At 44.7% G+C, this 27908-nt stretch overlaps 2 protein-coding genes across 2 annotated transcripts in view; one reads left to right on the top strand and one right to left on the bottom strand.

The window, feature by feature from the left end:
- The first annotated feature begins 7598 nt into the window (after window positions 1-7598).
- Window positions 7599-20468, top strand: LOC106578827 (uncharacterized). Its single transcript, XM_014158019.3, has 6 exons — window positions 7599-7850; window positions 9233-11994; window positions 12315-12408; window positions 15307-15356; window positions 16020-16098; window positions 16337-20468. The coding sequence occupies exons 2-5, from the start codon at window positions 9238-9240 to the stop codon at window positions 16065-16067; spliced, it is 2949 nt and encodes a 982-aa protein (XP_014013494.3). The 5' UTR covers window positions 7599-7850; window positions 9233-9237; the 3' UTR covers window positions 16068-16098; window positions 16337-20468.
- Window positions 20469-20608: 140 nt separating this feature from the next.
- Window positions 20609-27908, bottom strand: part of LOC106578828 (serine/threonine-protein kinase SBK1) — a 24014-nt gene continuing 16714 nt past the window's right edge. Inside the window, exons 2-5 of the mRNA XM_045702353.2 lie at window positions 26247-26515; window positions 25796-25998; window positions 25394-25585; window positions 20609-25199 (exon numbers count right to left, since the gene is read on the bottom strand). Of these exons, the coding sequence (XP_045558309.1) occupies window positions 24492-25199; window positions 25394-25585; window positions 25796-25998; window positions 26247-26418 (1275 nt within the window). The 5' untranslated portion in view covers window positions 26419-26515 and the 3' untranslated portion in view covers window positions 20609-24491. The remainder of the gene's footprint in view (window positions 25200-25393; window positions 25586-25795; window positions 25999-26246; window positions 26516-27908) is intronic.

Genomic DNA, 27908 nt, shown 5'->3' with positions numbered 1-27908 from the left:
CCTCCCTGCGGACCTGGCATCCTTTCACTCCCTCCTCTCTACATTTTCCTCTTCTGTCTCTGCTGCTAAAGCCACTTTCTACCACTCTAAACTCCAAGCATCTGCCTCTAACCCTAGGAAGCTCTTTGCTACCTTCTCCTCCCTCCTGAATCCTCCTCCCCCTCCCCCCCCCTCCTCCCTCTCTGCGGATGACTTCGTCAACCATTTTGAAAAGAAGGTTGACTACATCCGATCCTCGTTTGCTAAGTCAAACGACACTGCTGGTCCTGCTCACACTGCCCTACCCTGTGCTTTGACCTCTTTCTCCCCTCTCTCTCCAGATGAAATCTCGCGTCTTGTGACGGCCGGCCGCCCAACAACCTGCCCACTTGACCCTATCCCCTCCTCTCTTCTCCAGACCATTTCCGGAGACCTTCTCCCCTACCTCACCTCGCTCATCAACTCATCCTTGACCGCTGGCTACGTCCCTTCCGTCTTCAAGAGAGCGAGAGTTGCACCCCTTCTGAAAACCTACACTCGATCCCTCCGATGTCAACAACTACAGACCAGTATCCCTTCTTTCCTTTCTCTCCAAAACTCTTGAACGTGCCGTGCTTGGCCAGCTCTCTTGCTATCTCTCTCAGAATGACCTTCTTGATCCTAATCAGTCAGGTTTCAAGACTGGGCATTCAACTGAGACTGCTCTTCTCTGTGTCACGGAGGCTCTCCGCACTGCTAAAGCTAACTCTCTCTCCTCTGCTCTCATCCTTCTAGACCTATCTGCTGCCTTTGACACCGTGAACCATCAGATCCTCCTCTCCACCCTCTCCGAGCTGGGCATCTCTGGCGCCGCCCACGCTTGGATTGCGTCCTACCTGACAGGTCGCTCCTACCAGGTGGCGTGGCGAGAATCTGTCTCCGCACCACGTGCTCTCACCACTGGTGTCCCCCAGGGCTCTGTTCTTGGCCCACTCCTATTCTCGCTATACACCAAGTCACTTGGCTCTGTCATATCCTCACATGGTCTCTCATATCATTGCTATGCAGATGACACACAATTAATCTTCTCCTTTCCCCCTTCTGACAACCAGGTGGCGAATCGCATCTCTGCATGTCTAGCAGACATATCAGTGTGGATGACGGATCACCACCTCAAGCTGAACCTCGGCAAGACGGAGCTGCTCTTCCTCCCGGGGAAGGACTGCCCGTTCCATGATCTCGCCATCACGGTTGACAACTCCCTTGTGTCCTCCTCCCAGAGTGCTAAGAGCCTTGGCGTGACCCTGGACAACACCCTTTCGTTCTCCACCAACATCAAGGCGGTGACCCGATCCTGTAGGTTCATGCTCTACAACATTCGCAGAGTACGACCCTGCCTCACACAGGAAGCGGCGCAGGTCCTAATCCAGGCACTTGTCATCTCCCGTCTGGATTATTGCAACTCGCTGTTGGCTGGGCTCCCTGCCTGTGCCATTAAATCCCTACAACTCATCCAGAACGCCGCAGCCCGTCTGGTGTTCAACCTTCCCAAGTTCTCTCACGTCACCCCGCTCCTCCGCTCTCTCCACTGGCTTCCAGTCGAAGCTCGCATCCGCTACAAGACCATGGTGCTTGCCTACGGAGCTGTGAGGGGAACGGCACCTCCGTACCTTCAGGCTCTGATCAGGCCCTACACCCAAACAAGGGCACTCCGTTCATCCACCTCTGGCCTGCTCGCCTCCCTACCTCTGAGGAAGCACAGTTCCCGCTCAGCCCAGTCAAAACTGTTCTCTGCTCTGGCACCCCAATGGTGGAACAAGCTCCCTCACGACGCCAGGACAGCGGAGTCAATCACCACCTTCCGGAGACACCTGAAACCCCACCTCTTCAAGGAATACCTGGGATAGGATAAAGTAATCCTTCTAACCCCCCCCCCTTAAAGATTTAGATGCACTATTGTAAAGTGGTTGTTCCACTGGATATTATAAGGTGAATGCACCAATTTGTAAGTCGCTCTGGATAAGAGCGTCTGCTAAATGACTTAAATGTAAATGTACTGCAGCCCTCATCCTCCGCAAACAACACCTGTTCTGCCAGTCACATTCTGTTAAAGGTCCCCAAAGCACACACATCCCTGGGTCGCTCCTCTTTTCAGTTCGCTGCAGCTAGTGACTGGAACGAGCTTCAACAAACACCCAAACTGGACAGTTTTATCTCAATCTCTTCATTCAAAGACTCAGTCATGGACACTCTTACTGACAGTTGTGACTGCTTTGTGTGATGTATTGTTGTCTCTACCTTCTTGCCCTTTGTGCTGTTGTCTGTGACCACCAATGTTTGTACCATGTTTTGTGCTGCTACCATGTTGTGTTGCTACCATGCTGTGTTATGTGTTGCTGCCTTGCTATGCTGTCTTAGGTCTCTCTTTATGTAGTGTTGTCTCTCTTGTTGTGATGTGTGTTTTGTCCTATATTTATATTGTATTTTTTTAATCACAGGCCCTGTCCCTGCACGAGGCCTTTTGCCTTTTGGTAGGCCAACATTGTCAATAAGAATGTGTTCTTAACTGACTTGCCTAGTTAAATAAAGGTTAAATGAACATTTAAAACAAAAAGTTTAAAGTGCTGGCCCCATGTTTCATGAGCTGAAACAAAAGATCCCTGAAATGTTCCTTACATACAAAAAGCTTATTTCAATCAAATATTGTGTACAAATTTACATCCCTGTTAGTGAACATTCTGTCCTTTGTCAAGATAATCCATCCACCTGACAGGTGTATCAAGAAGCTGATTAAACAGCATGATTGTTGCACAAGTGCACTTTGTGCTGGGGACAATAAAAGGCCACTAAAATGTGCAGTTTTGTCACACAATACAATGCCACAGATGTCTCAAGTTTTGAGGGAGCGTGCAACTGGCATGCTGACTACAGGAATGTCTACCAGAGCTGTTGCCATGGTATTGAATGTTAATTTCACTACCATAAGCCGCCTCCATCGTTTTAGAGAATTTGGCAGGACATCCAGCTGGCCTCAAAACCGCAGACCACGTGTAACCACGCCAGCCCAGGACCTCCACGTCTGGCTTCTTCACCTGTGGGATGGTCTGGGGCAGCTGATGAAACTGGGTTTGCAGAACCAAACATTTCTGCACAAACCATCTCAGGGAAACTAATCTGCGTGCTCGTCATCCTCATCAGGGTCTTGACCTGACTGCAGTTCGGCGTCGTAACCGACTTCAGTGGGCAAATATTCACCTTCCATGGCCACTGTCACACTGTAGAAGTGTGCTCTTCACAGATGAATCCTATTTTTAACCGTACCAGGCAGATGGCAGACGGCGTGAATGGCGTCGTGTGGGCGAGTGGTTTGAGAATGCCATTTTTAACTGTACCTGGCAGACGGCGTGTATGGTGTCGTGTGGGCGAGTGGTTTGCTGTCAACTTTGTGGTATTTCTGTCTGTATTAAAGCGTTTTTGTTGTGGAAAACTCATTCTGATTGCCTGGGCCTGGCTCCCCAGTGGGTTGGCATATGCCCTCCGAGGCTGCGGCCCTGCCCAGTCATGTGAAATCCGTTGATTAGGGCCTAATTAATTAATTTAAATTGACTGATTTCCTTATATGAACTGTAACTCAGCAAAATCTTTGAAATTGCATGTTGCATTTATATATTTTTTCAGTACAGATGCAACAATTCAAGTTGTTTCTGTCAATAAGGTATGCTCAATGTGATTTGATAGGAGTGATGCCAAATCCAAACTGGCTTCCCTTGACACTTGTTTTTGGTGCGCCAGGACCATTCACAGTTGAGCTCACTCAGTTTAGCTCAATGTTGATTGGCTATTATTTTATACTTTTTTTAATCAAAGGAGGACAAATGCTCATGGCTCCCTTGCATTCAATGCTATGGGTGGCAACAATGTCATACTATTTTGTACCAGACAGCATCAGATATATGGCCTACACATACAGAGACAGAGGGGTGCTGTTTGGCTCGCTCTGGTGCTTTCTAAAGTGAAATACTGTACATTCAGCCTTGCGAATTTAAGGAAAATTATGAAACACAGAGAGACGAAAGATACATTTTCTTTTATCCTTTTTTCCTTGGTCAATTTTTGGGGGAAGACTGGCTTCCCTTGGCATCAATGAATACATGCCACTGTGAGATGACTTGAAATTAAATAATAAAGTTCTTAAATAAAACAAATGCTAAATACAAAACTGAAATATTTTATTAAAGGAATGTGAATAAATGGTTAATGTGACAAGCAGTAATGGGAATTCACTATCATCATATGGGACTTTTATTAAAAGTTTTATTCTGTGCTATTTATTCTGTGTTACAGCATTCAACCCAAATAATCTAAACCGAATTCGAAAACCATGATAATGCTTTAATAATAGAACCAAACAGACCACAAAAAGCACTAATATACTCAGCACTAATGGAAATGTCTATAATATACACTGCTCAAAAAAATAAAGGGAACACTTAAACAACACAATGTAACTCCAAGTCAATCACACTTCTGTGAAATCAAACTGTCCACTTAGGAAGCAACACTGATTGACAATAAATGTCACATGCTGTTGTGCAAATGGAATAGACAACAGGTGGAAATTATAGGCAATTAGCAAGACACCCCCAATAAAGGAGTGGTTCTGCAGGTGGGGACCACAGACCATTTCTCAGTTCCTATGCTTCCTGGCTGATGTTTTGGTCACTTTTGAGTGCTTTCACTCTAGTGGTAGCATGAGACGGAGTCTACAACCCACACAAGTGGCTCAGGTAGTGCAGCTCATCCAGGATGGCACATCAATGCGAGCTGTGGCAAGAAGGTTTGCTGTGTCTGTCAGCGTAGTGTCCAGAGCATGGAGGCGCTACCAGGAGACAGGCCAGTACATCAGGAGACGTGGAGGAGGCCGTAGGAGGGCAACAACCCAGCAGCAGGACGGCTACCTCCGCCTTTGTGCAAGGAGGAGCAGGAGGAGCACTGCCAGAGCCCTGCAAAATGACCTCCAGCAGGCCACAAATGTGCATGTGTCTGCTCAAACAGTCAGAAACAGACTCCATGAGGGTGGTATGAGGGCCCGACGTCCACAGGTGGGGGTTGTGCTTACAGCCCAACACCGTGCAGGACGTTTGGCATTTGCTAGAGAACACCAAGATTGGCAAATTCGCCACTGGCGCCCTGTGCTCTTCACAGATGAAAGCAGGTTCACACGGAGCACGTGACAGACGTGACAGAGTCTGGAGACGCCGTGGAGAACGTTCTGCTGCCTGCAACATCCTCCAGCATGACCGGTTTGGCGGTGACTCAGTCATGGTGTGGGGTTGCATTTCTTTGGGGGGCCGCACAGCCCTCCATGTGCTCGCTAGAGGTAGCCTGACTGCCATTAGGTACCGAGATGAGATCCTCAGACCCCTTGTGAGACCATATGCTGGTGCGGTTGGCCCTGGGTTCTTCCTAAAGCAAGACAATGCTAGACCTCATGTGGCTGGAGTGTGTCAGCAGTTCCTGCAAGAGGAAGGCATTGATGCTATGGACTGGCCCGCCCGTTCCCCAGACCTGAATCCAATTGAGCACATCTGGGACATCATGTCTCGCTCCATCCACCAACGCCACGTTGCACCACAGACTGTCCAGGAGTTGGCGGATGCTTTAGTCCAGGTCTGGGAGGAGATCCCTCAGGAGACCATCCGCCACCTCATCAGGAGCATGCCCAGGCGTTGTAGGGAGGTCATACAGGCACATGGAGGCCACACACACTACTGAGCCTCATTTTGACTTGTTTTAAGGACATTACATCAAAGTTGGATCAGCCTGTAGTGTGGTTTTCCACTTTAATTTTGAGTGTGACTCCAAATCCAGACCTCCATGGGTTGATAAATTGGATTTCCATTGATTATTTGTGTGTGATTTTGTTGTCAGCACATTCAACTATGTAAAGAAAAAAGTATTTAATAAGATTATTTAATTCATTCAGATCTAGGATGTGTTGTTTAAGTGTTCCCTTTATTTTTTTGAGTAGTATATTATTAATATATGACTCAGGACAAAACCTAATTCACACAATACAAGTTGTCTCACTCGAGTAAAACGACATACAACATTGATGTGTTGAACTCTGCCGTTTTATTATTTTGTATTATTATTAACAACAAAAAGTACACGGGGGAACACAGGTATATATAAGGAATATACAAAGGACAACGGTCTAGGGGTGGGGCTGGGGTCTGGGTTAGGGGGTACAATATCACATTACACAAGGACCTTAAGTGGCATACACACGTTTATCATTCTAACAGCTTTTTTTGTTGGCAGAGTATTTAAATATTTTTGTAAGTAAAAAAAATGTGGTGTTTTGTTTGTAAACTTACATTTGTGAATATGAAATTTGGCCAAAAGATTAATTAATTAATTACATAGAAATAAGTTGAAACAATTTTATCTTAAGTAAAGAATCCAGGCAGTACATCTCACCATAATAGTTTAAAAAAAATATTAATAAATGTGTTGAATTATAATCTACTGATGTCTTGACAGATTCCTTGCATGAATATAGTGCCAAATAAGATGCAAAATCGTTTCTGGGTGGTCATTACAAAAGGAACAATTTGAATGTATGTTTTTTTTTAAACTTCTTCATATAGTGTTTGGCAGGATAATATTTATGAATAATTTAAAAAGAAACTTCCTGCATTTTGTTAATAAGTAGGTATGTGTGTGGCAACATCCAAACTGCTTTCCAACAGACAGTATCAATAAAAACCATTCCAATAAGGCATGACTTAAGGTATATAGCAGAGTTCCCCTACTGACGGCATGTGGGCCGAATTTGGCCCTCGGGTGGTCTCATTTGGCCCCATGTTTTCTGATTAATAAATACAAATAAAATATGTATTTTTATTTTTGTTGGACATAAGATTGTAAAAACACAAAATCAGCTCCAAGTGATTTTAATTTAGAGAAATCTATTCCCAAGTATTCCCATGAATAGTAGAGAGACACCTGATCATATACAAATGTAAGAAAGGTTTGAAATGATTGTTTTAGACAAATATTATGTGTTTGGGCTTCTTGCGGTCAATTTGCAGTCTACAAATTATTTGTAATTTGGGTCCGGCCCCACCATCCACACAACAACAAAAAATCGTCCCTCACCTGAATCTAGTTTATGATCCCTGGTATATAGATACAACATCCTGTTGAAACAAGGCTTGTATAGCTCTATTGTTGAATGGACCAAAAGAAAAACGAGTCTTTCCTACTGATGAGTCAACAGGGATAATCGTATGTTCTGAGGGTCAAGCCTTAACACGTTCCTGAATAATAAAGCAATACCCGAGGGAATGGCATCTGATCTTGCAAAATCTTTAGGTGTTACAGGGATCTTGTAAAGTTATAAGAATTCCTTATGATTAGGTAAAAGACCCTCTGCATTTACAAGTTGGCTCACCAATAGGATATTATTTCGGAACCAATATTCTAAAAACAAATTAGTATTTTTATACAATATGTCCCGATTATTCCATATAATATCTGTGTGGAGAAAAATGATGCTTATAAATGAAGGACCATGACAAGAAAACCTGCCGATGAAAAAGCAACTCTTCCAGCTTTCGTCCCAATGACAGAACATGAAGTTTCCCAACGTCCCATAATGCTTCACTGTGATCGCCAGCTGAGAGCTGACAAACGCTGTTCTAGAAATGTTGCGCAGTTTACGCGTGTTCGGGGAAAGTGCAGGGATTTTTTTATCCTGTTTACTGACACAAATCTAGTTCGGAGTGTTAGGGTACAAGAGTTAGATTGGCTCTTGACCAAGATGCTGGGTGGGACTCACTGTTGAATTCGATGTTTGTAAAGCCCCCACACTCCATCCTGTTTGGGTAAGTTTCAGTCTCCGGCAGCGCAATATGCTCGCTCTTTTGTTTCATACGAAGGGCCTAGCAAATTAGCTTAGCAAGCTAGCTAGGACACCGTGAATAAATCAAAGTTGGTTGCTAGCTAGGTGTATCCTGTAAATGCATCACTCCACCCCTCCGGGGTCTGCGGGAAATAAATCCCCAACGCTGAATGGCAAAAACCAGCAAATATTCAAGGATTGTATTATTATAGCCACCCATTTATTTTACAATAAAATTACGTTACCATATCAACTACAGATTAATTGGTCAGTTTAGAAGAGTATTAAGAGACGTGCAACTTTTACAAGGGACATTGTTTTGTGGTAAGCGGCTAACTACATAGCCAACTAGTTTAGTACATCGTGAACTGGTGACATTAACTAACCAAATCAAAAGACGTTTCCTATTTACATAGGTTAATATGATAACTAGCGGGGTAATGTTACTGTAACTATTGTTGTCGCACGAATCATCCTTCACATTTGACTAGTTGTGGCTGGACTTGAGGGAGTACAACTAAGACCGGAAGTGATTTTTCGTAACTGGTTAGGAGATAATTTTAGCTGATCCTAACCTTTTCCTCAACCTTAACTAAAGTCTCCTAACCTGCAGTGTAACTTCTTCTAACCTGCTAGTCGTAGCTGTTCTCCCTGGTCAGAACCCATTTGACTGACGACAAAAAAAATGGAGCTAGTTCGGGACAGTCAGCTGTCATTCCAGGTTACGGAAAGTTAGCTAAACATAAATGTAGTTAGCTAAGTTCTATTTGTTTTGTTGTGAAAAGGCAAAGAGGTTCGAAGCCAGTTGATAACTTTTGTTAGTGTATCTTTTCTTTCCTTTCTTATCGCATCTATTTTGGTGGATTTCCAGTATATACTTCTGATTTGGCCACTTTTCCCCGAGTCAGTTTGATACTGTAGCTGTAAGTGCAAACGCGCTACATTGTTGCAATTTCGTTTGTTTTACTCATTTGTTTACTTGCCACTTAATGAATCTGCAACGTTCAAGCTGAACTCGCGTTAACTACCGTTACATTACTTCGACCAGTAGTAAAGGAAAACTAAGTGAACACTGACAGCCAACGAAAACCACGTTAGAGCACGTTTAACATTTAGTTCTGACTTGTTTGCATTCTAGTTAGCTATTTCGATATTTAGCTAGCTAAGTCTGTGATGTGCATTATCGCTAGCTGCTTGTTGCCTGTACTCTAGCTAGATGAAGTTGCAATCCACTGTTGACCAATGTGCTTGGTGACGATGGAACTGTATCTTGTCCTATATCCAGTCATGTTCTCACTGAGGTCAGCAAGATCATTTCAATTCCATGTATTAATCTAACCTTTCTGTATGTCTGCTCAATTTCAGTTGCTATGGAGCAACCACTGGGGGACTCTGATGATTTACAGCCACAGGACCTCTCTTCCACCCGCAGCCTTCCCGCTGTGATGGACCTGACCAGAAAAGGTGAGGAATGCCTCTTGAAAGCCAACTCCATGGAGGCCCTACGGGTGGTAAAGCCTCCCAGCTGGTACCCAAACTTCCCTGAGACTGACCATGACCACAGGCTTCAACCAGTAGACCAGATCCAGCCGGACAATGCCTTCTCCAATACTACAGTCACTCTCTCATATGTGAGCCGGTCTCATGTCTTCTCCCAGCATTCCTCTCTCTCCCAGCATTCCTCTCTCTCCCAGCATTCCTCTCTCTCCCAGCATTCCTCTCTCTCCCAGCATTCCTCTCTCTCCCAGCATTCCTCTCTCTCCCAGCATCCCTCTCTCTCCCAGCATCCCTCTCTCTCCCAGCATCCCTCTCTCTCCCAGCATCCCTCTCTCTACGGTGTCCCGTCGATCAGCAGGTTCTCAACAATGGATGGCTACCTGCAGCAGGTGGATAGGCCTCTGGGCTTAGCACCTCGGTCAGAAATGTTTGACTCTATCCCTCCAGCCCAGGTGGTGGGTGAGAATGTCGCAGGGGTGTGTTTGATGCAGCAGTCTCATGAAATCAATGGCCATCGAGTTGCCAGTAACGGAGGAGTGGATAAATACAAGCCTCAACAGAGAGGGAGTTCAATGAAACGCACTCTTTCTCAGGACACAGTCAAAGAATTGCAGAATGGCCAGGGTAGTAGCAGCTGGTCCAACTCTGCCATCTGTGTCGATTCCTCCCCAGAGTCTCTCACTACAGACATGGAGGATGGTCAGAGGGCTTCAGATGTTCTCTTTCTCATCTCTAGAACAGAGGAGCCAGTCCTGATGCAGGACAGCAGGAGTCCCAGGGACCTGTGTTCTCTGAATAGGGACTATATCAGTCCTCTGGAGGACCCGGTCTCTCCCTCTGTCTCACTGGACGACGTAGAGGATGGGCTCATTCTGACTCAGGCCTCCTGCTCACCCTGTGCTTACAATTATTCACCAGACAACACGGCTGACACCCGCTGGGATGAGCTGGGGAGAGGAGGACCTGGGCTGTCTGCAATACAGGGGACAAGGTCTAATGGTGAGAATACACCAAGGTTAGATTACAGCAAGGACTTCCAGCAGCCAGGACATAAACCCAAGGCACCTTCGGAGTCTATTGTTGATTTGACAGAAGACGAGAGCACTGTGCCAGAGGTTTCAGAAAAGAAACCCAAGCAGACGGCTGCTACTCACCTGAATGGTAATGTGAAGGCAGAGCTGAGGACTTCTGAGAGGAAACAACTCCCCCCTCGCTCTGGCAGGGGAACCAGGTTAGAGGCCATAGTGATGAACATCAACCCTAACTGGTATAAAGTATCCACTAAGAAGCCCAAGGCCTCAAAGGCCCAGCGTCAGACAAATCCCCTGACCCAGAGCAGTCCATCTAAAGCCGGTGTTAGTCCTAACAAACAGACCTCATTTGTAGTGAAGAACAAGGTCCAGAATAAAGCAGCGTCTAGCTGCGAGGGAGAGACTAAAGTACACGCAGCAGCATCCTCATTGACTGGTCATATGGATAACATTTACACAAACGCAGACCGTTGCATAGAGTCTACCTCAGATTCGGAACACGCCCGTTTTTCAAAATACCCACATAACCACAGCACATCTCCAATAACCTCCAGTCTGCTCTTTGCTCCAGACAAAGATTCAGAGAAGGAGTCGGAACACAGAGAGTCAGGTCCCGAGCCCTCCTCTGAGGTAGATTTACTGACCGTATCACCGTCACTTAAAACATCTCCAAAGAAGCCTGGGAAGCATAAAGCTAAGTCTACAAGCAGCGAAGCAGCTGCTCCCACAGCCAAAACAAGGAAGGCGACCCCTGCTCCCAAGAAGAAACGGAAGAAACCCAGACTGGATCAGTCCTCAATGTTCTCCCCTCAGGAGCCTGAGATCAAACTGAAATACATCAACTACAAGGAGGAGAAGAGGGACATGAGGGTGGACACGTTCTCTCCTTTCATCCACATAGAGCATAAGCCCTCCTCCACCTCCCCCGCCAACTGTACTGTCATCAACTACCCAGAGGAGGAGAAACCCAGGCAGAATGGCCAGGGGCAACAGCAGGCTGGAAGTTCAGGATCCAGGGGTTTCATACCAGGGGCTGTACCCTCCACTTCCTGCCTCCAGCTGGGCCGCATCTCCACCCACAGCCAGCACCACAGCTCCCTGGTTTGCTGCCTGTGTGGAGGCTCGGCTAACGCCATGGACCTTGGGGACCTCCACGGGCCATACTACCCTGAGGGATACAGACCCAGCACTGAAGCCCCAGCTAGCAAACCAGGCCTCAAAAAAGAGGAGGATTTCAGTGACTCTGACTCCTCCTGCAGCGTGAAAGGCCGGGGCAGAAAGTGTGCTCGGCCCCCGGGGGTCCCCTTGCCCCACAAACCTGACCCCCGGCTGAAACAGGAGGACCTGCTGGGGAGGTGGACCAGTGACAGCGACCCCTCAGGCAGCCCTGGAGCTAAGAGGGGCAGGATTGAGGTTAGGCCTTTGGTAACATCTGGGGCCAAGGCTGCAGTGGATGACTGGTACGTTCCCCCTGTGGTGCCTCTGGACCAGTGTGAGTACTGGCTCCACGAGGACTGCAGCATCTGGTCTGCAGGTGTGTTCCTGGTGAAGGGAAGGGTCTACGGCCTGGAAGAGGCACTCAAGGTGGCTCAGGAGACGGTAAGTGTAAATCCTGCAGGATAGAAACGGATGTCTTTTTATTGATTTATGATTTGGGGTGACTATATAGTGATCTCCCATGAGGACCATGTCTGCTGATGTAGCCGTCTGTTTACTATTTTACATTTAGTTTGTATGTAATAGTGCTACAACTCTGTTTAACAATGTGAAATCAAATTGTATTGCTCACATACACGTGTTTAGCAGATGTTATTGCGGGTGTAGCGAAATGTACCCAAAATGTAAAATACTATAGCAGCTTGTCTTTGGTCTTGGCCCATAACACGAGAGAACCAATTAATTGTATTTCATGTTTTCAGACTTGTTCTCGCTGCCATAACCCAGGTGCCATGTTGGGCTGCTTCATCAAAGGATGCCCCAACAAGTATCACTACAGGTGTTCTCTACAGTCAGGTGAGTCTCTTCTGTCCTTATCCCTGTCCCCTACTGGGACCATCAGGTGAGTCGTCTCTTCTGTCCTTATCCCTATCCCCTACTGGGACCATCGGGTGAGTCGTCTCCTCTGTCCTTATTCCTATCCCCTACTGGGACCATCAGGTGAGTCGTCTCTTCTGTCCTTATCCCTATCCCCTACTGGGACCATCGGGTGAGTCGTCTCCTCTGTCCTTATTCCTATCCCCTACTGGGACCATCGGGTGAGTCGTCTCCTCTGTCCTTATTCCTATCCCCTACTGGGACCATCGGGTGAGTCGTCTCCTCTGTCCTTATTCCTATCCCCTACTGGGACCATCGGGTGAGTCTCCTCTGTCCTTATTCCTATCCCCTACTGGGACCATCGGGTGAGTCTCCTCTGTCCTTATTCCTATCCCCTACTGGGACCATCGGGAGAGTCTCCTCTGTCCTTATTCCTATCCCCTACTGGGACCATCGGGTGAGTCTCCTCTGTCCTTATTCCTATCCCCTACTGGGACCATCGGGTGAGTCGTCTCCTCTGTCCTTATTCCTATCCCCTACTGGGACCATCGGGTGAGTCGTCTCCTCTGTCCTTATTCCTATCCCCTACTGGGACCATCGGGTGAGTCGTCTCTTCTGTCCTTATTCCTATCCCCTACTGGGACCATCGGGTGAGTCTCCTCTGTCCTTATTCCTATCCCCTACTGGGACCATCGGGTGAGTCTCCTCTGTCCTTATTCCTATCCCCTACTGGGACCATCGGGTGAGTCGTCTCCTCTGTCCTTATTCCTATCCCCTACTGGGACCATCGGGTGATTCTCCTTGTCTCACAGACTTGACTTGAGACTCGATTTGATAGAAAATGTAATTATTTGAGACTTGACTTGGGAGCGTCAAGACTCTGGACTTATTTTGTGGCACAGTCTCTGTGGATAACTCTCTATGCAGCCAGAGGCAGTAGCCACAGCATTGCCCTTAGAATAAAAAGTGCAACAGATTGGCTTGTGAAATGCACACTCTGACCTCTGATTGGACCAGCAAGCTGTCAATCAACAAAGGTCCGGTGCGCCAGAGAACAGATTGCTGATTTTGTTGTACAGCTATAGGATTGGGTGCAGTGCAGATTGCCATAATAAATATCCGGCTCCAAAAAATGTTGGTGATCAAGAATATGAACTGTTTACTTTGCAAGTTCACCATCAATGGGTCGTCAAGACACAATTACTAGCACAGGCCTACTGATCTTTTGGTACGGCCTATGTAAAAATTATATCTTTGTCATGCGTAATAGGAGCATGTATGCATAGAAATACGCTACGTGGCCTGCGTGCCGCACTTTGAAGTCAGTACATTGAATAACATAATTATTGTTCCATTTATTAATGTTGGTTATTCATAAGCAATCTATACTGAATAAAAATATAAACGCGACATACAACAATTTCAGTGAGTTACAGTTCATGTAAGCAAATCAGTCAATTGAAATCAATTAATTAGGCCCTAATCTATGGATTTCACAGAGCAGCCATGGGTGGGCCTGGGAGGTCATAGGCCCACCCACTGGGGTGCCAGGCCCAGCCAATCAGAATGAGTTTTTCCCCACAAAAGGGCTTTATTACATCCACAAATACTCCTCAGTTTCATCAGCTGTCTGGGTGGCTGGTCTCAGACCATCCCACAGGTGAAGAAGCCTGATGTGGAGGTCCTGGGCTGGCGTGGTTACACGTGGTCTGTGATTGTGACGCCGGTTGGACGTTGTGCCAAATTCTCTAAAATTAACATTCAATTCTCTGCCAACAGCTTTGGTGGACATTCCTGTAGTCAGCATGCCAATTGCATGCTCCCTCAAAACTGCACATTTTAGAGTGGCTATTTATTGTCCCCAGCACAAGGTGCACCTGTGTAATGATCATGCTGTTTAATCAGCTTGACTCATTATGTCTGGGGGTTTTAAGCCTAGTTAACTGGTCTGCAACCTGACTCGTTATGTCTAGGGATCTGCGGCCTAGCTAACTGGTCTGTAACCTGACTCGTTATGTTGAGGGATCTGCGGCCTAGCTAACTGGTCTGTAACCTGACTCGTTATGTCGAGGGATCTGCGGCCTAGCTAACTGGTCTGTAACCTGACTCGTTATGTCGAGGGATCTGCGGCCTAGCTAACTGGTCTGTAACCTGACTCGTTATGTTGAGGGATCTGCGGCCTAGCTAACTGGTCTGTAACCTGACTCGTTATGTCGAGGGATCTGCGGCCTAGCTAACTGGTCTGTAACCTGACTCGTTATGTCGAGGGATCTGCGGCCTAGCTAACTGGTCTGTAACCTGAATGAATGTGCATTTATGTGAGATCATGTGACCAGGTGTTGAATGTACATGTACCCAGGGAGAGAGCAACTTTACCTTGGTCCAGGGCCAGCTCTGTTTCTCTTGACCTCTAGGTCGGCCAGTCCAAGTGGATTATTTGTTCAGGTGGTGACGAAACATAAATATGTACAAAAAGGGGGATTAATCCCGAAGTCAATCACAAACAAAAGACTCAAAACAAAAGGAAAGGCCTTCGGGCCATCAAACACAACCAGCAGCCTCACGGCTTGCCAGCTGGGACACTGACTGGCCCTAATTGGCAGCAGCGGTTGTGCTAGACCCAGTTGCTGCCCCCTGGGGGATGGAGTGTGAAGTGTATCCTGGATCGTGTGTTTGTCTGTGTCCTAACACTAACCTCCCCCTCCTATATTATAACACTAGTACTGTGGTTGTAAAACGGTAATGCCACCCCAGCTCCGTGTGGGTGTGTGTGTGTTGCAGGCTCTCTGTAGCCGGTTGGCGTGTGTAGGCTGGTTCAGCTGCTGTTTTGCTATTGATCAGTCGTCTTCATTGATCCAAGCATTCTTCTCCCCACAGACTGTGTCCTCAACGACGAGAACTTCTCCATGAAATGCACCAAGCACAAGGTATGGACGGTTGATTTAAATGACTGCTAGGTTTGATCCTTACTAAGCCGATCTCATTCACTCGCTCAGTTGCTGTCAGTGTTTTCTGTCTCACTGTACAAAGTTAGTCTTTTTGTGAAAGAGTTTGCTGGCATGGAACTGACAATTTAGCAATCCTCCGTTTTATGATTTGTGCATTACTAAGATGAAGTACGGCTTGCTTCAGTAAAGCGTTGCTTCATTCTGAGGCTGTCTACACAGCCCTACTGCATCATGTATACAGTCCAGAAAATCTGACTGGAATTGGATTTCTCCAGCACTCAACCACTCTGATTTATTGTAGTGCAACAGTACACTGTGATCTACTTTCACTGTTCCTTTTTGGTTTGGCTGTGTGTTACTGGGATTTACAGTCTGTTACTCCCCAGAACAAGTTTGTTCCTTTTTGGTTTGGCTGTGTGTTACTGGGATTTACAGTCTGTTCCTCCCCAGAACAAGTTTGTTCCTTTTTGGTTTGGCTGTGTGTTACTGGGATTTACAGTCTGTTCCTCCCCAGAACAAGTCTGTTCCTTTTTGGTTTGGCTGTGTGTTACTGGGATTTACAGTCTGTTCCTCCCCAGAACAAGTTTGTTCCTTTTTGGTTTGGCTGTGTGTTACTGGGATTTACAGTCTGTTCCTCCCCAGAACAAGTCGTTCCAAGGCCCTCCTGGGAGCAGAAGAGACAACCGGTGACACACCCAGAAGACAGACTTGACTACACATGGCTAGTTGCTCTCTTTCACACTTATACATGACAACACCATCTCTTTTCTGCTTGTTGTCCACTTTATTTCTGCATTACTGGCCTGCGTGTGAGTCATACATCTGTTATTGTTTTTACATATTCTAACATTCTTTGATCATAATGATGGTAATTGGATATAAAACATAAATATCCTAATTGCTAAATGTTATGTCTTTGTTTGAAAACATTATTTATATATATTTTTCTTCCGTTCCAGACGCCGTTCATCTGTGGCGTTAAGCGGGGTTTCTCCTGTGAACCCGGTAACCATGGCAATGCTGTAACTGTCCTCTGATTGACAGCTGGGCTGGGGCGGAATGCAAACACCCACAAACCTTAAAACTGGCTTTCTGCACCTCTGCTACCTTTCCTGTTATCTTCACCAGATAAAGCACTGCGAAGACTAAGCAGGAGACCAAGGCTGTCCTAATGTTCTGCCTCCTCAGTCCTTCTCATGGCTCTGGACTGACTGCCAACGGTGGGTAGTAGATGGGCCAATGACTGAACAGAACAGAAGAGTTGGGAGCGGGGCCCAAAGCAAATGTCACCATTTGATTGAAGATAAATGTTTTCACGTCGCTTATGGCCAAACACGCGCTATCGCTTTGTAATTATTTATTAGGAAAAAGGATTCTCTCCCTTTTTTTAAATTGAAATGTTGATAAAACAATTGGAGATATTTAATTTATATAAAGCTTTTTAAGTATGTGATTTATATTTGGCTTATTTATTTTTGGGGTATCTTGTGGCTTTAGTTTTTACTTTGCATTTGACCCGGAGGTGTGTATGTATGCATCTAAGTTATGAGTAAGAACCTCGATGCTGAAGACTGCACTTGGTAGAGGAACTGGTGGTCGTATAGCGATGGTGTGGAGACTGGTGCAGAATGGTCTAGTATTCAGATCGACCACAAGTTTATCGACAGAACCGTATCTAATTACAATACAGGGACCTGAGATCTATTCATCAATACCAAACTTTGCTACATGGGATGAAAATAATACCAGATTTATCTGATTTAGTTATGAGGGTGAGACGAGGCATGCATTTCAACGGATTTTACTTGCACTTTGTTTTCTCATTTGATGGTGATATAAATAATTGAGGGAACTGTTTCTTACCTGTATCGTATATTCATTTTGTGAATGTACTTCCTCTTTAGAGGGATGTTGCTGAAAGCACTTTGGAGTGGCACTTAATGTATGGAACTGTTTAATCATATGAAGTTAAGCCATGTATGCATCATTCTCACCAAAGTGGATTCACCCTGGCCTGTAGCATCTAATCCACGACTCGCCCCCACATACAGTGCATTCGGAAAGTATTCAGACCCCTTGACTTTTTTCCACATTTTGCTTCGTTATTCTAAAATTGATTCCATTTTTTTCCCCCCTCATCAATCTACACACAATACCCCGTAATGACAAAGCAAAAACAGGTTTTTAGGCATTTTTATGAACTGAAGTCACATTTACATGCTTCACCGTAGGGATGGTTCCAGGTTTCCGCCAGACGTGTCCCTTGGCATTCAGGCTAGTTCAATCTTGGTTTCATCAGACCAGAGAATCTTGTTTCTCATGGTCTGAGTTTTTTAGGTGCCTTTTGGCAAACTCCAAGCGGGTTGTCATGTGCCTTTTACTGAGGAGTGGCTTCCGTCTGGCCACTCTACCATAAAGGCCTGATCGGTGGAGTGCTGCAGAGATGGTTGTCCTTCTGGATGGTTCTCCCATCTCCACAGAGGAACTCTGGAGCTCTGTCAGAGTGACCATCAGGTTTTTGGTCACCTGCCTGACCAAGGCCCTTCTCCCCTGATTGCTCAGTTTGGCTGGGCGGCCAGCTCTAGGAAGAGTCTTGGTGGTTCCAAACTTCTTCCATTTAAGATTGATGGAGGCCACTGTGTTCTGGGGACCTTCAATGCTGCAGACATTTTTTTGGTACCCTTCCCTAGACCTGTGCCTCGACACAATCCTGTCTCGGAGCTCCTCGGACAATTCCTTTGACCTCATGGCTTGGTTTTTGCTCTGACATGCACTGTCAACTGTGGGACCTTATATAGGCAGGTGTGTGCCTTTCCAAATCATACCCAATCAGGTTGTAGAAACATCTCAAGGATGATCAATGGAAACAAGATGCACATGAGCTAAATTGACTCTCATAGCAAAGGGTTTGAATACTTATGTAAAAGGGTATTTCTGTTTTATGTTTTTAATAAGTTTGTAAACATTTCTAAAACCTGTTTCTTTGTCATAATGGGTTATTGTGTGTAGGTTGAGAATTATTTAATCCATTTTAGAATAAGGCTGTAACATGGATAAAGTCAAGGGGTCTGAATACTTTCTGAATGCACTGTAGTTGTTAGTATCATCAGTACAGATAACTTGTTTGTATGTTTCATTTCATTGACGCCATGGCTTTATCGATCTCACTGATGCAGCTGTCAGAGACTAAAGTGATTGGTCCACACATCTTCATTACCGGTCATGTGCTCTTAACTTTCCTCTGCTGTTTTTACTGGGACTCATTACACTTTAGTTTCTTGAATTACATTTACAAAGATAGTAATACAATCCAACACTCACATGACTCACAATGCATATGTTTAAACAAGGGCACCGTTTAATTTTAAATTTTTATGTACATCAATTGATGTAAACTGACTTGATTTTTAGATCACCTCTGTCTGTAGAATTCCACTACGTATAGACCCATAGTGCTACGGTCAGTCTCTAGTTTCTAACTGTCTACCACATGTTTGGGTTTACATGATCCTTTACCGGGTAGCAGTTGATTTGGTTAGCATGGTCATGTTCAACCTTCTCCATTCATCTGTCTGGCTGAAGTCCTCTCTCACCTGAACTCTTCTAAACTACTCTGTCGTTCTCCTCACCAGCTTTGGTGCAGGGACAAATCAGTGAGTGTTCAGGATGTTGTCTTTTGTTGCATCAACAGAACTAACCAGGGCGTTTTCTTCTGTCCCATCAACACAACTAACCAGGACAGCTACCATGCTCCTTCTGCTGTAGATGTCAACAGCAGGTCTGATAGACCTGTACATTTAGATGTCACTGTGGTTGTCTGGTGATCGACCATTGTGGCAGTAGGGGCATTGCGTTTCTGTCCGAGTCCTGTGAAGTCAGTCTGTCTGTACAGGGAGCCAGAACAGCGGTGATAGTGAATTTTACAGCAGGCTGCTCCCTGGGAGAGGATTCCCCACACAGCAGGAGATACACGTATGTGCGTGTGTGTGTGTTCGTTCCAATATCCACACTTGTATAGCACTTAGAATAAAGCAATGTATTGGGTATGTTCGAAGTGGTATTCTAGTATAGCTACACATCAAAAACTGTTCTGCCTAGCAACACGTCTCCTATTGGGCTGTCTTTTTCTTTTTTCTTATGTTTTTGTTCTCTGTGCTGCAGTGAAACAGATTTGTATCCAATGCTGAGCTAAATGAGCGCCAGCCACTCTGGGGATGTTCCTAATTGCTGCTGCTGCTGCTTTAATCAAACCCATGCGTTGTACCAAATATGACTTTTGGACTATTATTTCCATGGTTGTGAAATGTGTTTGGTTTGTAATGTTGTTTCCGTGTCTAAATCTCAGGGCTGAGTCTCTAATTATTCGAATGATATTATTTATCACACATTGACTGACTGGAGCAATGCTAATATTGAGTTGCACCCCCCCCCCCCCCCCCCCCCCCCCATGTTGACTCCATTGTACCCCATTGTTGTGTCAAGTTGGCTGGATGTCCTTTGGATGATGGACCATTATTGATACACACGGGAAACTGTTGTGCGTGGAAAAACCAGCAGCGTTGCAGTTCTTGACTCAAACCCGGTGCGCCTGGCACCTATTACCATACCCCGTTCAAAGGCACTTAAATCTTTTGTCTTGCCCATTCACCCTCTGAATGGCACACATCCACAATCCATGTCTCAGTTGTATCAAGGCTTAAAAATCCTTTAACCTGTGTCCTCCCCTTCATCTACACCGATGTTAAAGTGGATTTAACACACTGATATTAAGGGATTATAGCTTTCACCTGGATTTACCTGGTCAGTCTGTCATGGAAAGAGCAGGTGTTCTTAATGTTTTGTATACTCAGTGTACAGTCTACTGGTTAAACCTTTTCCTCAAAGTCTACTGGTGTAACCTACACACCGCATTCCAATGCCTCATCTGTGTTGTCAACCAAAACACCACTGACTGACGTTTGACAAGGACTGTCAACACGAATGTCACTTCTCATCTCCTTTATTTTATGGCAACAATGTAGATGCTGTTTTGTACTTTACCTCAGCGTAACAGGGGTAAATGTAACTGAAATAAATATTTTGTAGAACCCCTTTTTTGTGTAAGTCCTGATTTTAATAGTAACATGTTAAATAGATCAAGCTTCTCATCGTCTTAGACTCTACGCAAGTCCGTATCTCCTGTAGAGTACGGGCACATCTGAGTCCAGGGAACAAACTCACACCAGCATTCATTCCAACAAGATTTCTAATTTTATTGTCGACTAATCGGAGCTTACAGGGAAGACCGTTGTATTGCAAAGACAGAATCGGACACAAGTTCTAGAGCTGTGTTCCCCTACTCACTAAAACTCCACAAAAATCATAATGCCGTGTCAAAATATGTCACTGGACAGAAAAACAAAAGGCCTCTAATGAACAACTTCCAACACATTACAACATGATAGCTTCGCTCAAACCTCCGTGTCCAACACGTGTATATTACCTACAGCAGTGGTTCCAGCCTTCGCTCTTGATGATTAAACTAATCAAGTGTGTTTAGTGCTGGGCTAGAACAAAAGCCTGCACACCCAGTGGGTCCTCAGGACCAGGGTTGGTGGACACAAGGTCATAGGTTGTCACAAGATGTAATCCCCCCCAGACACTGATCTAAGGTTAGTTGGGGTTTTTGATTTTTCACCCTTGGATGGATAAGGTGAGGATTTAAATGGTAACCTCTGCCTGGAGCATGGTTGAATTCAACTATACCACAACTGGCTACAACCCGTACTGAACAGTTCATTGTTGGAAGTTGCCAGATGAAAGAGGAAAGTAACTTTACTGACTGTTATTCAAGATTCATACACCCAAGTGTGAACAACAGAATACTACAGCTGTGACAGCAAAACAGAAAATAGGTTTTCCACAATTGTTTTCCAGCACATACAGATTCATGCAAATATGTCTGGAAATTGCAACACACAACAGGTTTTTGTTTCATTTTTTTTCTCATATTTTTTTCTGACTTTATAATGACTAATTCATCACACTTTCTTGTGACGTTTTGCTTGGCAAAGAAGTGATACTAAAACAATCCTCCCCAGATTTCCCTTGCAACTTCTTAAGACTTGGGACTTTAGGAGCTACTGACACACTTGATCAAAAATGCATTAGTTTGTGAACTATCTATTCCAGAAAGTCTCCATAGGATTCCAGATGCATCTGTATCTACAGTATGTAATGCATCTGTATCTACAGTATGTAATGTATCTGTATCGACAGTATCTGTATCAACAGTATGTAATGCATCTGTATCTGCAGTATCTATCTACAGTATGTAATGTATCTGTATCTACAGCATCTGTATCTACAGTATGTATCTGTATCTGCAGTATCTGTATCTACAGTATGTAATGTATCTGCAGTATGTAATGCATCTGTATCGACAGTATCTGTATCGACAGCATGTAATGTATTACATACTGTCGATACAGATACATTGCATACTGTTGATACAGATGCATTACATACTGTTGATACAGATACTGCAGATACAGATTCATTACATACTGTTGATACAGATACTACAGATACATTACATACTGCAGATACAGATACTGTCGATACAGATACATTACATACTGCAGATACAGATGCATTACATACTGTAGATACAGATACTGTCGATACAGATGCATTACATACTGTTGATACAGATACTGTAGATACAGATACTGCAGATGCATTACATACTGCAGATACAGATACTGTCGATACAGATGCATTACATACTGTTGATACAGATACTGTAGATACAGATACTGCAGATGCATTACATACTGTAGATACAGATACTGCAGATGCATTACATACTGTAGATACAGATACTGCAGATACATTACATACTGTTGATACAGATACATTACATACTGTAGATACAGATACTACAGATACATTACATACAGTAGATCAGTAGCTCTGGATCCTAAATCTGATTGGTGAAATGGAAACGCAGCATCGACAGCCTACAAACACAACACATTGAACCAAAACTAGCCGTTATTATAGTTGTCTGGTTTCTAGCCCTAAGACATCTCGAGAGGTCACGACGATATTGACTTCGGGATATAGCGCAAGAAATTGTGCTACAGCAATATTCCACATCACAACAATCTTGACGTAACTTTTTGTAAAGCCAGTTCAAATTTTCCATGAAGATATGTTTTAGTTACTTGTCATGCAATTTAAAAAAAAATGTCATCTTCACTGTATTTTTCTGCTTGAATTTAAAATTTGAAATAATAATCAAAACTCCAAACAATACACCATTCGTCAACATTTAGAAATGTAAAACAAAACAACAATCAAATAAATGGACAAAAATATGTAAAAATATATTTTTCTGCCATGAAGTAGATACGTGTCTGTTAAGGCAGGGTTTCCCAAACTCGATCCTGGAGTGCTAGGGCAAAAGCCAAAATGTGCACCCAGTGGGGGCTCCAGGACCGAGTTTTGGAAACCCTGTGTTAAGGGGTCAGTGATAAAGTGTTGGACATCATTAACAGCTATCTGTCTGTTTCCAGACAGGAGGCTCTGGAACACCTTGGCCTGCTGTCAACGGCAGAATATAGTTCTCTGTAAAATGTATCTAAATGAATGCCTTACTCTTCTCAATCTGGTGGCTTTGAATGATTCGATATTAATGTGTAGCACATCATCGGACTAAATCTAAATGATAAACTGAAGAGAGAATACTACTATTAAACTCAGTGATTTTACCAGATCCAGCTGTTGAAGCAGTATTCATTTTCCTGTTCAAAAAGTGTTGCAGGAGACCAAGTAGAAATTTGGCACTAGAACACGTGTCAAACTCATTTCACGGATGGCCGAGTGTCTGTGGGTCCTCCCTTGTACTTGATTGATGAATTAAGGTCACTAATTAGCAAGGAACTCTCCTCACCTGGTTGTCTAGGACTTCATTGAAAGGAAAAAACAAAAACCTGCAGACACTCGGCCTTCCGTGGAATGAGTTTGACACCGCTGCACTAGAGCGTCCAGAAACTTTTAATGAAATTAGTCAAACAGAAAACACCGAAAGCTAATTTTCAAAATCAATAGAAAAAAAATGTAATCTGGATATTTAACATTTAAAGAAATAAGGTAACTCCAAAGGCAAATAAAAATCCACCTAATCATATTTCTGATCCATACACATGAAACATAGTGATATACCGTACACGCTTACACACACACACACCTACACACGTACTGTACACACACACACACCTACACACACATACAGACTGTACCAGAGTTTACATTGCATTACAGTAAACATAAAACTGCTGTTCATTTTGATGATATTCTTTCATTGAGGTGGCAATTCTATCAGCTTCAACCAAAAGAACATCTCTCTCCATCTATTTTTGCCATAAATGGTTCCTGCATGTCACTTCTGTAGTCTTTTTTTCCCCCTCTCAATTCAGCCCTCGGTTTCAGTCTTTTTTTAGGGGAAAATATATTGCTTTAAGAAATACATTATGGTCTTCATCTGAATACCAGCATTTCATATCACAATGTGTTTTTTAACCTCTCCATGTCATGTCTGTCTGTCGGTTGGTTGGTTGGTTGGTTGGTTGGTTGGTTGGTTGGCTGGCTGGCTGATCGTTCAGTATGTAGTTCATTGAGTCTTTGCAGTCTCTATAAAGATTCGTTGTGTCTGCAGTATGACTGATCTCTGGATCTCTGACTGGATCATTTTAGACCCCAACGGGAATCATCAGTAATTTCTTGAGTTGATCCCTTTTCACTTTGCAAAATGTTAATTAATTAATTCTTTAATTAATTCTCCTTCCTTTTGACCCCGTTCTCAAAAACATTTTGGAGGATGCTGAGGAGAGAATGGCTCATAATAATGTCTGGAATGGAGTGGGTGGAACGGTATCAAACCCATGAAAACCATGTTTTTGATATCATTCCATTTACTCCATTCCAAACATTATTATGAGTTGTCCTCCCCTCAGCAGCCTCCACTGATTTAAATGTGTGGATATGTGTGTGTATATGAGTGTAGGTGTCTGTGTGCACGTCTGTGTACTGTACACAGTATCTCAGTCCTTCCAAGGCCCGTCACACATCTCAGACACAGATCTCTATAGGCGTAGCCACCAGTATGCGTCCGGGGGGCTGGTTGCTGTTGCTGTCTCTGGGCATGCGGTCATAGCTGTTAGTCGAGGGCACAGAGCTAGTGGTAGAAACAGACACAAAATGGTGTCCTCCACCTGACTCCGTCATCCCTGCCTTTGTCCCCCCAGTGCCCCTCTCCACAGACACCGGAGGAGAGAGAGGAGACAGAGTCTGCTGCTTCATCCTCTCCACCAGCATCTCCTCATCCTCTTCTCCAGACGAGGACGATGTACTGCTCCCGTCTCCCTCCACCCTCACCCCTCCTCCTCCTCTCTCCCTCTCTCTCTCTCCGCCCCCTCCTCCGTTCCCGTTGCTGTCTCCATCCAGCATCCAGCTGTGGCTGAAGTAGCCAAACACCTCTTTGACGGAGCAGCGTCTGTCCTGCTCCACAGAGAGGAGCCTGCGGAACATGCGGAGAGCCTGCTCAGTGAAGCGACGCCACTGCGAGGGCACGGTGCCCGTGCGCCGTCTCTGCCAGCGTGTGAACTCCTGGTAGAAGGAGTCGGTGGGCAGGGCCTTCTCCCAGGGGAAGTTACCGGTCAGCATGCAGAAGAGGAGGACGCCAAAGGCCCACACATCTGTGCTGTAGTCCACGCAGAAGCCCTCATGGCGAGACGTGTCGCACAGCTCCGGAGCCGTGTAGGGGATGGTACCGCTCACCTGGAAGAAATAATATGTGTTTATTGATGAGGAAGATTTCATTCTTCATTTAAGATGGCTCCCATGAGGTCTGGTCTCTTTTATGACATACTTGGTAGGTTCTGCATCTCAAACGACAGCCTATTTATCATACAGTTCACTACCTTTTGCCTTTTTAAATAAAGTTCCTTGTGATTTGACCTCTAGCCACTCACCCGTTTGACTGGTGAGCCAGCGCGGCGCGTCATGCCGAAGTCGGACAGTTTGACCTTGCGGCACTCGCGGTCAAAGATGAGGATGTTCTCAGGCTTGACGTCACGGTGCACCAGCTTCTTACAGTGAAGGTAGTCCAGGGCGATGGCAACCTGGTGCACACAGCGCTTAGCAACCGTCTCCGGGAGACCCACCTGGATGGCGAGGGGCGGAGATTATGAAACAATATAAACCTAAAAGACGTCTGCTACGAAGCATTCTTCACTGGAACCTTACAAGCAATGTGACATAAGCTATTATAAACTGTCATTGCACATCATTTAGAGCCCGTAATAGTTAAAATAACCCTATGTAGCCATTAGAACAGAACATCCCTGTATCTCTCTCTCTCTCTCTCTGTGTACCTGTGGAGGGATGATGTCGAAGAGGTCCCCAGACAGGGCATACTCCTGGGCGAACACGTAGTAGTCGTCAGTCTCGAAGGCGATCCCAAACATGTTAATGATAAAGGGACAGGGAGAAAGGTAGAGAGAGATGCTGTACTCCCTCAGGAACGACTTCAACTTGGTCGTCTTCTTCCTCAGGAACTTCAGGGCCATCTTGGTGCCTGAGGGGAAAACAACATGGGAGAGATGAATGATTATAATGGTTGATCATGCTACGTACATGTGATCCTGCAGATAATCCTGCAGAGCTGGACCAGTGACTGATCCTGTTAAATGTGTGTATCCTCAAGATCAAGTCTAGTCTGTGTGTGTGTGTGTGTGTGTGTGTGTGTGTGTGTGTGTGTGTGTGTGTGTGTGTGTGTGTGTGTGTGTGTGTGTGTGTGTGGGGGGGGGGGGGGGGCCTCCACACCTCTGATCTTGTGTATGACCAGGTCCACCTTGCCGTAAGTGCCCTTGCCAAGCTCCCTGATGACCTCATAGTACTTGTTGACCTCTAACCTCTCCAGGTTCTGTGCTGCGATCAGCTGCAGCTCCTCCAGAATGTCCATGTTGCCACGGGAACCCAGCGGAGATGAACTCATGCTGGGGACCGGGTTAGGGGACAGACAAGAACAGGGGGACAGGTTTAGGGGACGGACTCACGGGCAGGACAGGAGTGGTGGCTAACGGCTTGTGTAACTGGAGAGAAGGAGAGAGAAAAAGAAACAGGCAAACATTTTGTTAGTGGAAATGAAAACATGCAGACATTTAATAACAGTCAATACTAAAACATCTGAACTCTTCTTTGTATCTCTTTTTGTAATAAATAAATATTAAATAAAATAAACAGAAAAGCTACAGACGCAAACCAACACATAGCAGCCTATCTCCAACCTACTGCAGTGTGATTATTCTCACAGAGGAAATTGTTGTTTTCAAAACTGCAGCGTTTTACGATCCAGACGCAGAACACTCTGACCTATTCCTTTGACTATAGACACACACACACACACACACACACACACACACACACACACACTGCATAACTCTGAATGCCATAAAAGAAGCGGGCTTTATGTTACCTCTGATCAACAACACTATGGAACATTTCAGCACTGATTGACACTTATACTACAGTACATTCAGAAAGTATTCAGACCCCTTCCCTTTTTCCCACATTGAGTTGCATTACAGCTTTATTCTAAAATGTATTAAATTAATGTTTTTCTTCATCGATCTACACACAATACCCCATAATTACAAAGTGAAAACAGGTTTTTAGAAATTCTATAAAAATAAATAAAAAAAAATATTGTTTACATAAGTATTCAGACTCTTTGAAATTGAGCTCAGGTGCATCCTGTTTCCATTGATCATCCTTGAGATGTTTCTATAACCATTATTCCTCCTCCACCAAACTTTACATTGGCACTATGGAAGAACTTGACTGGCCTGCACAGAGCCCTGACCTCCACCCAACATCAGGACCCAACCTCACTAATGCTCTTGTAGCTGAATGGAAGCAAGTCCCCGCAGCAATGTTCCAACATCTAGTGGAAAGCCTTCCCAGAAGAGTGGAGGCTGTCATAGCAGCAAAGGGGGGACAAACTCCATAATAATGCACATGATTTAGGAATGAGATGTTGGACGAGCAGGTGTCCACATACTTTTGGTCATATAGTGTATCTTCATTTATTCTTCTGATTTGTATTGATTTATTCTGCTGCCATAAGAACACAGTGTTATAATAATCTAATACTATCTCAGTGTCCCTCCCTGTTCCTATAATACTATAATACTATCTCAGTGTCCCTCCCTGTTCCTATAATACTATAATACTATCTCAGTGTCCCTCCCTGTTCCTATAATACTATAATACTATCTCAGTGTCCCTCCCTGTTCCTATAATACTATAATACTATCTCAGTGTCCCTCCCTGTTCCTATAATACTATAATACTATCTCAGTGTCCCTCCCTGTTCCTATAATACTATCTCAGTGTCCCTCCTTGTTCCTATAGTACTATCTCAGTGTCCCCCCCTTGTTCCTATAATACTATCTCTTCCCCATCAATACATTAGATCACCAAAAT

Source organism: Salmo salar, chromosome 19, assembly GCF_965601325.2.
Source record: "Salmo salar chromosome 19, fSalSal1, whole genome shotgun sequence".
Lineage (NCBI taxonomy): Eukaryota > Metazoa > Chordata > Actinopteri > Salmoniformes > Salmonidae > Salmo > Salmo salar.
This window is presented reverse-complemented; position numbering and strand designations above follow the sequence as displayed.

What these genes read in the sequence shown, in the direction of transcription:
- LOC106578827 (XM_014158019.3), top strand. Translation starts at nt 9,238, where the DNA reads ATGGAGCAACCACTGGGGGACTCTGATGATTTACAGCCACAGGACCTC. An exon ending in TCAAGGTGGCTCAGGAGACG is followed by an intron (nt 11,995 to 12,314) that starts GTAAGTGTAAAT and finishes TCATGTTTTCAG; the next exon opens with ACTTGTTCTCGCTGCCATAA. An exon ending in TGAAATGCACCAAGCACAAG is followed by an intron (nt 15,357 to 16,019) that starts GTATGGACGGTT and finishes GTTCCTCCCCAG; the next exon opens with AACAAGTCGTTCCAAGGCCC.